The sequence below is a fragment of the Melanerpes formicivorus genome, unplaced genomic scaffold (assembly GCF_026170545.1).
Source record: "Melanerpes formicivorus ecotype bairdi unplaced genomic scaffold, bMelFor1.0.p_v2 SCAF_1, whole genome shotgun sequence".
Classification (NCBI taxonomy): domain Eukaryota; kingdom Metazoa; phylum Chordata; class Aves; order Piciformes; family Picidae; genus Melanerpes; species Melanerpes formicivorus.
Window position 1 is genome coordinate 10,929,540 of NW_027142353.1, and position 15,218 is coordinate 10,944,757.

Consider the following 15,218-nt stretch of genomic DNA (forward strand, 5'->3'; position numbering starts at 1 on the left):
TGCGCGGCGCCGAGGGGGGCCGCCTGCCCGCTGCGCCGTCAGTCGGGGACACTAGCCCCGCCGCCCGGGAACGCGGCCCTCCCCTGTGGGCCCCCCTCCGAACTCTCTTTCCCCATGCCCCCCCGCCTGTCTTCTCCAGCAGCACCCCCTCCAAGCCCACTCCACTGTCGCCACCGCCCCGCCCTTGCTCCCCTCCCACCACCCCTCTCCCTCCTCCCGCTGCGCTCAGCGGCGGCAGGCAGAGCGCGGCGCTCCTCTTGAGCAGCCCCCGCCCCGCAGGGCGCGCACCCCAACTGCTGCCTGGGAGCGCGCGCGTGCTCGCGCTCGCGCCCGCGCGCTTGTGTGATACTGGGAGCGCGCGCGTGTATGTCTCTGTGCGAGCGCGGGTGTCTCGGCGCCGCCTGCGCGCGACGGGTGTTTGTGCGCGTGCCGCACCGAGCCGCCCCGGCCGCGCCGGTACTCGCCGCCGCCTCCTCCCCACCGGCTCCGCGCAGCGCCCGCGCAGCGGGGAGGCGTCTTCATGGGCTGCTACCATGCCTGGGCCCCGGAGATTTCGGGCCAAGTAAGTACCGGGGCTGACTTTTCTCGCTCTCCCTATCTCTTTTCTTCCTCCCTTCCTCTCTCTCCCGCCTCTTCACCACCGGGTCTCCTTGCTGTTGCTTTCCCATCTCCAACCCTTCCCTCGTCCTCCTTCCACCCCCACCCCACCAAAAAAAAAAAAAAAACCAACAAAAAAAAACCCAACCAACCAAAAAAACCACCACACGAAAAAACCGTTTCTGCTAACTCTGGATGCTGCTCAGGTGGGGGGCAGTGTCCGGCCAAGGCTGCTTACTGCTGCTCGCTCCTGTCGGCGGTACTGAACGCTGCTCCGAGCTGGCTGTGCAGTGCGGTAATCTAAGGGTTGAACTCTTCGGGGAAGAAACGGCACATAAGAAAAACCCCGATGCAACCCCTTTCCTCTTCTCCACTCCCCCTCGTCGCCCCCCCTCCTTCTTCCCCCTCCCGGGCCCCCTCCCCTTCTCCCCCCCCCCCCCCCCAGTTTGAACCTCTGTAGGGAGCTGACGAACAGCAGCACGCAGTCATCACACAGGGGTTTCCAGGGCGGGATTGCAACCTTGTCCACAGCTAGCTACAACTTTATTTTCTTTGCCTGACATCCTGCCCCCCCCCCCCCCTTTTGATTTTTTTTTTTTTTTTCCAGAGCAAAGGGAAAAGGAGGAGGGAGGGAATACTGCCTTTGTCTCCTCTTCTGGCCATAATTGAATTAAAGTTCTAAAATGCCCGGGAGTTTAACACTGACCGGGCAGGTCTTCAGTGGCTTTTTTTTTTTTCCCCCTTTTCCTCCGAAGAACTGTTGTTTAATGGATGGATGGATCTGATCGAGCTGAGAAAGAATATGCTAGATACATGCCTTTGAGTAAGATTCCTGCTGCCTTTATGCAGTGAAGCCTTTTGCTTTGAGTAATTCCAATCCAGTTGACGTCTGGTCAGAATTAGAGGGAGATTCACCAAGACTTCCGATTTCTTGCTGCATGACTGCTTTTGCTGCAAGTGCTAGATTTGCATCCTTGAACCTGATGCCACAGGAGATGGCTTGCAGTACTGAGACTTACCGGTTTTTAGGATGCATTCCTCCAAACCAGAGTTGTGTCATGAGGATTGGAGCTCTGAGGTGGACGATAGAAAATGCAAACCTGCTCCAAGATCCCCAGCATTTAAGCTTGGATAATTTATTAGCCTTCTCCTACCGACACACACAATGCATTTGTTTTCTCTATTCATCTTGTTTTTAGACTTGCAGAAGTAGAAGAATGCCACAAGGAGTCAGAAACACTGCAAGAAGGAATAGAAATGGGATTTGTTTCCAGATAGGTGAAATTTGGGTATTAAATTACTGACGTAGGTCAATGGTAGGGTTTCCCTTCTACCCCCTCTCCCCCCCCACTCCCCCCCCTTTGGCTTTTAATAAGCCTGGGTGTTATCTCCCTCAAAGGATGAGGAGTACTGACAGCTATCACTGCTTATAATCAGTAACTCTGATGCTTGGAGTGTTGGCGATGAGATATTTCCATGAGACCTATTTAGATCTCTCCACTTCTACCAGGCTAGTTTTGCAGAACGTTGGGAATAAGCGGTATGTCAGATATGGCTGAGATTCCGAAGATGAGCCACATGTTTTACATTTTACACAAATTTTGGGTGAGTGGTTAAAACACTTCCTTTTATGTATGTCTGTATTGGACCACGTATATATGTGTGTGTGCTTAAGAACTGAAGACCTCTGTTTTACAGTCAGCTGTGTTACAGTGTAATTTTGGGGGATCACTGTATCTTGTATCTGTTAAAATTATTTACTTGTGTAAAGATACAAAATTTATCTCACTGAAGAGAGCTGTTAAGTGCACTGAAGTAGGGGGTTAACATATTTAATCTCATTACTGAAGAATTCCACCACAAAAGTCACTCGGGTGTGCATGTGTGTGTGCATGTCCATGTGGGGGTGTGTATGATTTGTAAATGTATAGGCAGAAAAAAGCCAAAAACGTAAGAGTTTTAAGAAATGTGTGATGTGGAGAATGTGTCACTATTCTCTGTGTCGACTTAAGCTGCTGTTTTCAGCACTGAGCATTTTTCTTTGGATTCCTACATGGCATTTCCACCACCAGTTAAAAATCAAGGTAGAACAAGGGGAAGACCTTGGTGCGCTGTTCATTGGGGAGGTTCTGAAGGGAAGGGGGAGATGGATAATAGGAGAGGTGGGAAATCTCGTAAAATGGTGCTTCTTTTCTCTTAAATTAGAACCATGAAACTGAACTGACAGCCATTTTATGTATATTTATGCGGCTGGTCATGAAAAAGAAATCCCAAGAAAGCACTGAAATGCACCCCATATGAACAGAACCAGAACAATTCCTACTGTAACCTTACCTTTTTAAACATTGAAGGCATTTGACTTGCTAGGGGTTGCCCATCAATCTCTTAATCAATGCATGCCATCCACGTTTCAAAAGTATGGAAATTAGAAGTGACAGAAGGTTGGTTGAGTTATTTTTTGGTTTGTTGTGGGTTTTGGGGTTTTGTGTTTTGGTTTTTTTAGTTGACAATCCATTCTCTGCTCCACCAAAGATAATATGTTAAGTTTGTGTCCATTTTAAATTTTATGGGGCTATGTTATTATGCTGCTTTCTTTTTTTTTTTTTTTTTCTTCTTATTCTTACAGGAAATAAAATGTATGCTTGCAGCTCTACAGTAACTCTGGAACAGGACCTCAACAAAAAAATGCATATCTGGATGCTGCAGACGATCGCATTTGCTTTAACATCGCTAGTCCTTTCATGGGCAGAAAGCATTGAGTATTATGGGGAAATCTGTGATAATGCCTGTCCTTGTGAGGAGAAGGACAGCATCTTAACAGTGAGCTGTGAAAACAGAGGGATCATCAGCCTTTTTGAGATCAGTCCACCAAGGTTCCCTGTCTACCACCTCTTGCTGTCTGGGAACCTTTTGAACAGGCTGTACCCGAACCAGTTTGTCAATTACACAGGGGCTTCGATTTTGCATCTGGGAAGCAATGACATACAAGACATCGAAACTGGGGCCTTTCATGGTCTGAGAGGTTTAAGGAGACTGCACTTGAACAATAACAAGCTGGAACTTTTACGGGATGACACTTTTCTTGGGCTAGAGAGTTTGGAATATCTACAGGTCGATTATAATTATATTAGTGTCATTGAGCCCAATGCCTTCAGCAAACTGCATTTGCTGCAGGTTCTGATTCTCAATGATAACCTCCTTTCCAGTCTGCCCAACAACCTTTTTCGTTTTGTGCCCTTAACTCACCTGGACCTGAGGGGTAACCGACTGAAGCTGTTGCCCTACGTGGGCCTTTTGCAGCACATGGATAAAGTGGTGGAGCTGCAGCTGGAGGAAAACCCCTGGAATTGCTCTTGTGAGTTGATTGCTCTAAAGGATTGGCTGGACAGTATTTCTTACTCTGCTCTGGTGGGAGATGTGGTTTGTGAGACTCCTTTCCGCTTACATGGTCGAGATTTGGATGAAGTCTCCAAGCAGGAGCTTTGCCCAAGGAGGCTCATCTCTGATTATGAAATGAGACCACAGACGCCACTGAGTACCACAGGGCATTTCCACACTACCCCAGCCTCGGTCAATTCCGTGGCCACTTCTTCTTCAGCTGTTTACAAATCTCCCTTGAAGCCCCCCAGAGGAACCCGCCAACCCAACAAGACAAGGGTGCGCCCCACGTCCCGCCTGCCCTCGAAAGACCTGGGATACAGCAACTATGGCCCCAGTATTGCCTACCAGACCAAATCCCCGGTGCCTTTGGAGTGCCCCACTGCCTGCACTTGCAACTTGCAGATTTCTGATCTGGGCCTCAATGTCAATTGTCAGGAGAGGAAGATCGAGAGCATTTCTGAACTGCAGCCCAAACCATATAATCCTAAGAAGATGTATCTGACGGAAAACTACATTGCGCTGGTACGCAGGGCAGATTTTGTGGATGCCACTGGGCTGGATTTGCTGCATCTGGGCAATAATCGGATCTCAGTTATTCAGGACCGGGCTTTTGGGGATTTAACTAATTTGCGAAGGCTGTATCTGAATGGGAACCGTATCGAGCGGCTGAGTCCAGAGCTGTTCTATGGGCTGCAAAGCCTGCAGTACCTGTTCCTGCAGTACAATGTCATCCGGGAAATAGAGGCGGGCACCTTTGCATCTGTTCCCAACCTTCAGCTCTTGTTTTTGAACAACAATCTGCTGAGGTCTTTGCCAGGGAACATTTTTTCTGGTCTCTCTCTCTACAGGCTGAGCCTGCGGAGCAACCACTTCTCCTACCTGCCAGTGAGTGGGGTGTTGGACCAGCTGAAATCCCTGCTGCAGATCGACCTGCACGAGAACCCCTGGGACTGCACCTGCGACGTGGTGGGCATGAAGCTGTGGCTGGAACAGCTCAACACGGGTGTCCTGGTGGACCAGGTTATCTGCGAGTCCCCTAAGAAGTTTTCCCAGAGCGACATGCGGGCTGTCAGGGCGGACCTGCTGTGCCCCGACTACTCGGACATCGTCGTTTCTACGCCTACGCCGTCCCCGGGCCAGTTGCCGGCCAGGACCACCCCCTCTTCCTCCACCGTGCGCCTCAACGGCACGGCGTCAGCGGGAGGCTCTGCGCCCGCTGGCGGCGGCGGTGGCAGCTCCTCGGTGCCGCTCTCGGTGCTGATCCTCAGCCTACTGCTCGTTTTCATCATGTCTGTCTTCGTGGCGGCGGGGCTTTTCGTCCTGGTGATGAAGCGGCGCAAGAAGGGCCAGGGTGACCATGCCAGCGCGAACAACTCCGACGTGAGCTCCTTCAATATGCAGTACAGCGTCTACAGCGGCGGCCACCATCACCACCACCACCCACACCTCCAGCAGCACCCGCCTCACCGCGGCGGCGGAGGCGGCGGTGGAGGGGGCGTGGCGCTGCCCAAAGTGAAGACCCCTGCCGGCCACGTCTACGAGTACATCCCGCACCCATTGGGCCACATGTGCAAAAACCCCATTTACCGCTCCCGGGAGGGTAATGCGGGCGAGGATTACAAAGACCTCCACGAGCTCAAGGTCACCTATAGCAGCCACCCCCTGCAAGTCGGGGGGGGCGCGCCTCCTCCCCCACCACCCCCGCCGCCGCCGGCGCCCGGCGGGGAGGATGCCCCGGTGCGCAGCCCTGCGTATAGCGTCAGCACCATCGAGCCTCGGGAGGAGCTGCTCTCCCCAGTGCAAGACGCGGATCGATTTTACAGGGGCATTTTGGAGCCCGACAAACATTCCACCTCCTCCACGGTGGGCACACCCGGCTCCACACTCCCCGATTACCCCAAGCTACCCGCCGCCTACACATACTCCCCCAACTATGACCTTAGGCGTGCCCACCAGTACTTGCACCCGGGGCCGGTGGACAGCAGGCTCCGGGAGACGGTGCTCTACAGCCCCCCGAGTACTGTCTATGTAGAGCCAAATAGGAACGAGTATTTGGAGCTAAAAGCAAAACTAAACGCAGAGCCGGACTACCTCGAAGTGCTGGAAAAACAGACCACATTCAGCCAGTTCTGAGAAACACCACCCACCCCCCGCCCCCTGCCCCACTGCCTCCCTGCCAGCCACAGCAGCTCCTTCTCTAGAGTATTTGTATTTAACAACCACAAGCAAAAGAACGTAAATGCCGACCTCCCACCTCGCCCCCGGCCTATTTTTCCTCCTTTAATTCATTTTATTGTAGGGCGAAGTGCCTTGGCACAGGATTTTTCAGCATGGGGAAATGATTCTGGAAGGGTGTGCTGTTTATTTTCAGCTTTTTTTTTCCCCCTTGTTTTTATTCTTTTACTGTGTTTGGGAGTATGAAACCACCTATGGTGTAAATTCGACACGGCACTGGCACTGTGTGTCTGTGTGTGCTTGGGGAAGGGTTGCAGGAGGGTCCTCTCATATTCAGGTTACATGTACAAAAGTCATGGTTTTTTTTGTTTGCTTATTTTGTACAAATTCTATTTAATTTTGCTTTGTTTCTGGTTGAAAAGTACAGCGCACGTTTTCCCCTTTTAGCTATGGGCGAATCTAAATGGCTTTTATGGAGAGATTAGCACACCCCGACTTTAATACAAGGTTTCCTTTTTTTAAGGATGTGTTTGTATTCTTTCTGGACTTTTGAATTAAAAACAAAAAACTAAAAGGATCACTGTAGATGTGGACAAATCATTAAAGAGCGCAGAGATGTATGATCCATAACTGGTTAGTGAAAATAACTTATTGATGAAATATAAGAAAAATATTTTATTGTATCACCTATTTTTATATGCACATTAGAGTTTCTCTTTCCTTCACTATTTTAGGTGTAATCCTGCAAATTCTTAATCACTTGAGTATCTCTACTTGTGAAAGAAGTCCCAGCTCAGGCCTTCATCCTGCAGGCGCTTAAGCATGTGAACAACTTTGCCAATGTGTGTAGTCCTGTAGATTCACTCATTGAGCAAAGTTAGTCAACTGCCCAAAAGATTAGGACAGAGGATGCAGAGCTATTCTTACCAGTAAAACTACTGGGATATTGAAGTGTTATTTTTTTCCAGAGTTTGAGAGTTTTATTCCCAAAGCTGATGTAGTATTCAGAAGAACCTTTCAAATCAGTACAGCTAATGCCAATTTTCACCAAATCTTAACAGACAATCTAAGACATAAAATCTGATCACAATGGGAAAAATATACCATGTTTCTCTCCATAAAATTATACCTTTTAGCAGCTCCCTGTTCAGACATCTGGTTGGGCAAACTAGGGAGGGACATGTAGAAGACATTCATTTTAGCAGGAAAAATAAGTGTTTCATTTTTGATTTATCACTTTTGGATTTTTGTTTGGAGATTTTTTGGTGTGTTTTTTTTGTTTGTTTGTTTGTGTGGGTTTTTTCCTTAGTTAACCAAAATACAATGATTTTGCAACTGTTGTAGCCAGTTTCTGATTGTTTAGTCAAGTAAATTGCACTTGTACAGATCCACGTGTTTACTGGCATCCTGAAAGACCAAATGATGGACTGTACACATCTATATACAATGTCTTTACCCCATTGGGCAGCAGGCAATGGCAAGGATTTTCATAAACACGTCATTGTAAGATGGGACAAATTGATGTCTCATATGTATCCCAGCACATGTGATTTTTTAATAGTTTCTGAATAAACACTTGATAAATATTTCAAATGTAAGATTATGAAGTAATGAATATCTGAAATTTAAAATCTCTTGCCAAGATGATCTGTTTGTACATTGGATTCTCTTTACTAGCAATTATGTCTCATCATAAAGATCTAACATTTTAAAAGAAAAACATGACGTGTTAACTACCAGTCTACATAACATGGGTCAGAGAACAACACAGGGTTATGTGTTTCACTAACATATTGCATAGGATAGTTTTATATATACATTTGTTTTCTTACTGAAGTGTTCTTTAGTATATGAAACAGGGTATGTGATATTTCACATGTAATTTTGTCATTCTTCATTAGGTTGTCATGTTTGATATTGTTTGCAGAATTGTTCACTAGTATATCTTTTATTGCAAAAAGGGCTCTGTTCTGTTCTGTTTTTCCTATGCATGTGCAATCTGTCACTTACTACAAAAAACAAAGCTATATAACTGATCTGTTGGAATTCAAGAAAAATGTTTTCTTGGCATGTGTTCTTCCCTCTATGCCACCCACACTGATCAAAAGCAAAACCAAAAAAAAAAAAACAAGGCAGCATGACTGTATTTAGCTTGGACAGTTTAGTAAGTAGAATGTTATTTCAGTTTGAAATGCGGGTATGAGGAGTGTTCTTTTGTTACAAGAGACGCAACACATGGCTGTTCTGTGCACTGCTCTTGGTCTCCTGCAGCCTTCACATTGACATTAGTGAAAAATGTGAGCATTGTTGCCTCAAACACAGTTTTGGAGCCCTAATTTTGAATTACTGCATTTTTAACTATTGCTGAGAGCAGTGGCCTGATTCTCCTTCCATTTAAACTCAGTAAAGGCACACTGTCTTTAAATGGGTATAAGTAAGAAAATTTGCAGCCTCTCTGGCACTGAACCATTCACTAAGAGAGGCTAATTCAGCATTGAATGAGAAGGTCTTGCAAACTATGTCTATTTTTTTTCTGTGTGATCCTAAACTCGTAAGCAGGAGTTTGCATAGGTGTCAGTAAAGGTGTAGGATTAAGACCTTAATGTGAAAGGTGTATTTTACATGGCAGTCTGCCACAAAGAGGCAGCATCCACAAATGAGTAAATGAAAACTCCCTGAATTTGTAAGAAATAGCTGATAAAAATGCTTGGGCAGTCTGTGCTTACATTCTGATGCTGCCATTTCTGAGTCTGGTACTACTGCTGCTACCATGTTTTCTGCATGCTCTTAATACCTGTTAATGAACATTTTTTTCTAATAGTCTGCACTAAAATTGGAAGAATTAATTTAAATTTCTTCAATTTCTCATTTTCAGTAGAAAAAAATCAATTCCATTAATGGAGAAAAGAAAAAAAAAAGGTCAATTATATTCAGAATGTGCATTGTTGAAGATCTATCCTTTAAAAAAGGACACAAAAAAAAGGACACATAGTGCAAAATAATATTCTTTAGTCTAAAACTATTCTGAAGCACATGTGAAAGGGCTATTTGTAAGTGAGGATTTAAATGCAAGTAGGGTTTCCCACTCAGTGGCTACAATGATCTATTAACTGTGGAAAAATATAGCAGGAAAAAGTAGTTGAAAATATCACTTGATAAAGAATGGTGTGCGTTTGCTTTGAAAACAGGATAGTTTGAAGAAAAGAAGCATACCTACAAGATTATTACCTTTATTTTGTTAGTGAGATCAGTGAAACCTGCATGATTATCTGCTGAGGTAGTGCTGACCAAAGGGGTCAAAGTCTGTGAAGAAGAAAAACATATCCTTATTTTGAGAATTCTTAATATTCTTTATTTTAACCTTCAATTAGTTTGGTTATCAAACTGGTTAATGTTGGTTATTACAGTGTTTTGGTTTTTTTTTTCAGTCCCTCTCCATTTCCCACTCCTCCTTCACTGTTACATAATGAATTTACACCCATCTTTCATAAAATGAGCTGACTTTCTACTGGTTAATCACAGAAGATACACCCTGTAATTTCTAAACATTTTTACACACTACTTAAAACATCACATTTTATGTCAGTCCTGTCATCAATTAAAACTCTGACATAAATACAGCTTCTACTTTTAGACTTCTAGAGCCCAAATTCTTACAGTGTTGCTTTTTTAAGATTTACTTCCCATTATTTTGAATGTCACTTAAGGTTGTAAAGATGCATTCAGTTGACTCTGTATATTGCAGTATTTAATTTCTGAATGTTTTCCTGTTTTCATTTTTTTATAAAGCTCACAGCTGACTCATAGGTGTGTTCCTTTTAAGAAAACGGATGTTGTGTTACCTTTTCTCATATCACATAATAATTTAATTCTTAATATAGTATACTGAAATCAGTGGTAAAATACAATAAACAAATGAGCCTCTGACCCATGGAAGACCCATTCTGGAAGACGTATCTCTGGAGAGGCAGGAATAGCTAATAATGATTGTTGGTAAAATATGAAGGTAAGATCCTGGTTCTGTAGGTTGTTTAGATTTTGTTTAGCTGGAGCTGACGTGTCTGACCAGTCTGTTGTGTTTTTCTTACAGAAATTTAGGAGACTGCTTATTTTATATGGTTTCTTCTCAGGGGGCAGACTCCATCAAAGCACCTCATCATGAAGGATATGCTAAAAAAAATCTCCTTCATTTTGAGAGGGTAGGTTCATTATATTGTTTAGTGTCCTAAATAGTCTCTCATTTGGTTTAACACTGACATACTGAAATGCAGTATCTCCAAACCAGTCTCTAGAGAAGGGGGCCAAAAATCTTTGATTGTCATTTGCAGAACTGAGAACATTGTTTGCACTACTGGCATTAAACAATAAAAATGGGGAGAGAAGAGAGAGTGAATGGCAAACAGAATTCCATAGTTGTCAGCTTTAAAATAGGCTTCACGTTTCTATTGATAATTTGGTTGTAGGGAACTTGTACCGCTTTTCTGCTTCATGCATTTACTCTGGAATAATGTAGAACCTCAAGCTATGGAGTGACAACAGGGTGGAGGAGTAGACAAGTGAGGCGATGCTGTGGGAGGAGTGGGCAGGATAGCAGCATGCTGAACAAGGCAGCTGTATTACCTCTTTATTTACATGATCTTCCAGCCTTCTAAGAAACTGCAGTGTGCTCTGATGAAACGAGCACATAGATCTTGCATCCCAGCAGTACTTGTCTTACAGATTTGTTTATCCATCTAGGTATATATACTGTGTTAATATAAATATTTCAAGTCTTTATATTACCTTCTTTTCCTTATTCATCTACTTTTCAGAGTAACTAGCAGTATGATAGTTTATAATAACTGTTTATTTTTAAAACACCAAACAGAGCAGAGTTAGGAAAGAAAGCAATGCACATTTAGGTCCTAAGAACCAGAACCTTTCAGTTAATTGAATATACAAACAAATAAAGTGTAATGAAGTTTGTAATTAAACAGTTATCAAATTAACTATTTAACTTGCAGCTAATGGGCAGTTGAGCAAGTACAGAACCTGATTACATTGATATAAGGAAGTTATAAAACATTTACCTTTCTCTTATGAGTTTGGCTTTTTGTCATTGAAATAAGCCATTCTCTTAGCATTTCTGTTTTGTAAAGTGAAAATTTTGAATATAGTAATGATAGACATTTGTAGATCTGCTGTGTGCCTCCAAAATTAACTATATCCATTGCAGGCAAAGTAACAACATTAATGTAGCACAGCTCTGCAAAATTTATCTTGGAAACATATTGTGCTGATCAGTTTGCAGTTTGCATCCACCTATATAGAAGTGATTTTTGAAAATGATGGGCCATATGAACTGGCAACATACCTTTTTTTCTAGGAACTGTGTCCTGAAACTTTGGTTTAGGTGAAATAAGTATTATGGAAAAAAATACTCCCTTCATGGTGTTTTTGACATGGAAAATACAACCCCTTTTGCTGAAATTTTGCAGCCTCATATTTACAGTATTTTTACATTTTGCAGAAAACTATAGATCATGCCAAACGCAAAGAGTTTCCTTTTTGTTTGGACGCATGATTACTATTGTATATCATGACATGGTTCTGGGCAACCTTCTAAAATATATCTAGATTGGAATAAGATTAAACATGTAATAAAACATTTTTTTCTCATAATTTCAACAGTATATCTGATTTGTGAACTTTAGGTTATCAGTACCTGGTAATTTTGTACTGACTTTGGCAAAAAAATTATATTCTTATTTGGGGAGGGGGATGAAATACACAATTGCTGTTGTCAGAAACATATCAACTTTATTCTAAAACACTTTAAAATGGTACTGTCTTAAATTATATTCTTAAAGCTTGAAAGGTGACAATCTAGTATAGTTTTCTAATTTCTGAATACCGAGTTCAATTACCAAGTAGATTAGTATTTTAACTACTTTTTTTTCTCATTTTTTAAAAAGAGATGTATATATGTGTGCATTTATATATATATTTGTTTAAGTATGCATGTATATATATATGTATACATATGTATGCATATACATTATATTTATGTTTCTTTAATTAACATTGTCTTTACTTATATTAATATAAGCCTTATATCAATAAGAATATTTCCATATGTGTTTTAAATGCTTTTAGGCCTGTAATGAAGAAAAAGTGCTTTATATAGTATATGAAACATATAAATGCTGTATCCACAGTATCCACCAAAGAAGTCATTCCAGTCCCACATGGCTTCATCTTGTCTAATATAGTGATACAGCTATTGGTTTCAGACTTGCTAATAACAAAAGTTCTGGGCCAAAACATATTTGCAACTTAGCTCAATATAAATTGAGAGGCATTAATATTCCTGCATCCTAAAACTCTACAATTTGCATTTGAAGTAATATCACATAACGGGAGCAGCCTGAATTTAACTTTGCTGTAACTTCATTACAATAGCAATTGGCTTGTTCAGTCAAATGAGTACCTAAACACATACCGAGAGTGATTCTGAAAATGAAAACAGTCCTTCAAAGATCTTGGTATTTGAAATAATAAATTAATGAATGTATTAAATTATGCAGTAAATATTGCAGAACAAAGATTTGTTCTCTTTCTAAATGCTGAAGTTAGGTGAAATATTCAGTTCTTTAGTCACAACTATAGTAAAGCTGTTAGTTCCAATAAAAGTTGTTCTCTGCTAAAATTAATGCAAGATTGTTCACTGTATTGATACTCTTCAGCAATGATACAGTTACATGATTGTAAATTCTATTTTAAAATTATAGAATTAAACACTTTAAATGCAATTTGAGGTTGACTATTAAGTTGAATATAATTACATTTACATAAAATCTATTAGTCATCCTATTTTAAGTAGCTTTCACATAAGTATTTTTAAAGACATTCTGAGACTATTTATAAGTGATACAATAATGTGGTTACATGGGTTTATGTGTAGTTACATGCAGTACTGCACATTCAGTTAACTTTTTTCTGATAGTTCATAGCAACCCCAAATGTATAGGTTACCGGATGTTTCACATTCAGTTCAAAATTCAAGAATCTGTACAATTTTCTGTTTTTAAATTTATGAGAAATGCCTACATTAAGATCAAAGAACTTGAACCGTATACTTTCAAAGAAAGAACATTCTGCTGAATCACTTCTCAAGTATAAATATCTTCTTTAGTGCTGGTGAAAAGTACTTCAAAGGAACAACTGGCTAATCAGTATATTTGATGTTTTTGAGGTGAATGAAAATTCATCCATTGATTTTATTTTTTATAGTATTTAACAACTTTACATTTTGTCTTAATTTGTTGTGTCTTCCTGTTAGAGACTGTTCATTTGCTTACCATGCGTATGGAAAATAGCTGCTGCAAAAGTGTTTCAAATCTCATTGATTTATAACATCTCTATCAGTTATATCTTTGTTTCTAAACGTTACTGTCTTTCTTCAGAGATGAAATTATATATTGTCTTTTAAGGGTGAATATTTTTAGTTTATTTTCATACAAAGAGCATAGGTAATGGTTGTGGAAACAATTTAAAAATACTGTGTATTCAGAGGTTAAAAATTTTATAATGCTAATGTTTAAAAACATTCTAACTCTTTAAAATTGAGCTGTTATACATATTCTATTTTATTTTTATTTATCCCAGTCTTATTCTTTTCCCCCCCTACTCATTACTGATACAAACTGCTTGCCTTTGTTTTGAAGTCTGCTTTTTATTTTATTTTAAGTACAGAGCAAAGTTGTCTGCAGAGCAATCTAAGGTATTAAGTATGTATACTTTCTTTTAAAGAAAAATATTTTGTTCTTTTAGATATCTATTCATTTCCTAAGTGTAATCACATGGTGTTCATTTGTCTCCTTTCCCATTCATCCACTCCGAGGCAGTGAAGAGGCACGTGTTTGGCTTTTTGTGACTCTGGATAGCTGGAATAAGACCTTAAGCAAAATTCTCTTCAATGTCAATGGAAATTATGCCTTAGGTACAGTGCTTTTTAGTGTTTGGTTTGGTTGGTTTGGGGATTTGGGGTTATTTGTTTGTGGGGTTTTGTTTGGGTTGGGGTTTTTTGTTTGTTTTATTTTGTTTTGTCTTTTTAAATTCTATCTACAAACATCGGTGGTCCAAATCTGTAACACAAACACATACATGCCTAAACATATTTACACATATGTAAGTCTGAAGTAACAGACTGCAAAACAAAGATTTTATTTATTTCTATTGTAGTCAGGTTTTTTTTTAAATGCACCCTGTCTAAAAAAAGTGGAACTGTATTTCAGCAGAGAAATTAGAGTGGTAACACAAGCTTCTTATCAACAATTTGTGATTAGGTCTGAAATGTTGGGGTTTTTTTTACCTTTTTGTCATGGCAAGTAGTAGCTACCAAGAAGCAAGTGGAAATGTACCATACTATCATGTTGGTAGCATAATACATTAGGTTTATTGTGCAATATTTTACTTAATAAGTTTTAAATGTTAGAACTCCTCTACTGCAAAATGGGTTAATTCATACATCAACTCTACCTTAAGAAATTTTTCCTAAAGAATAAGAAGTTGCTATTGTTTTGAGAAAAAAGTTTCCATAAATATGAGAAATGGGTAAAATAATGATTGTAAAGTTACCAGTTTTTAGAAATATCATTGAATGTATTTACAATGGTTAGTAAGTTTTCATCCACATGTAATTTTATACAATGAATGTGTTCTATAATTTTCAGTATATTTTATATACTGAATGTTATCTGTAACTGATTTTTTTTTAAGAATTCTTGGATTAATAAGAACCTTTTGTTAGGTTTTATAAGCATCACAAGTTTAATAATGGAGAAAAAAGCATCCTCTAATCATTTTTCCTCTATAATACTTACCTTAGGAACAATTGTCCAAATCAGTCTGATTTACATTTTAAAAACATTAAAATATGTATAAATTTTACCTAGCTTGTCATTTGAACGTTTGAGAATTATTTACTGCTCTTTGTAATCATCTGTGGTAGAATATAAAAAAATGCCCAATTTTGGCCTTATCAATACTATGTAATTTCAATTTGCTATTGCATAGTTAAATTA

General features: G+C 40.7%; 1 protein-coding gene across 16 annotated transcripts in view; it reads left to right on the forward strand.

Moving 5' to 3' along the window:
• The first annotated feature begins 302 nt into the window (after positions 1–302).
• SLITRK5 (SLIT and NTRK like family member 5) overlaps positions 303–15,218 on the forward strand; it is a 31,112-nt gene continuing 16,196 nt past the window's right edge. For 11 of the 16 annotated variants that reach the window (XM_068159457.1, XM_068159813.1, XM_068159899.1 and 8 more), the window contains exons 1-2: positions 3,170–10,352; positions 14,040–14,134. In XM_068159457.1, coding sequence (XP_068015558.1) covers positions 3,172–6,111 — 2,940 coding nt within the window. In that variant the 5' untranslated portion in view covers positions 3,170–3,171 and the 3' untranslated portion in view covers positions 6,112–10,352; positions 14,040–14,134. Of the gene's footprint in view, positions 563–2,009; positions 2,203–3,169; positions 10,353–14,035; positions 14,135–15,218 lie in introns of those variants that run through there. The other 5 variants (XM_068160614.1, XM_068160706.1, XM_068159628.1 and 2 more) reach the window with 5 other exon arrangements.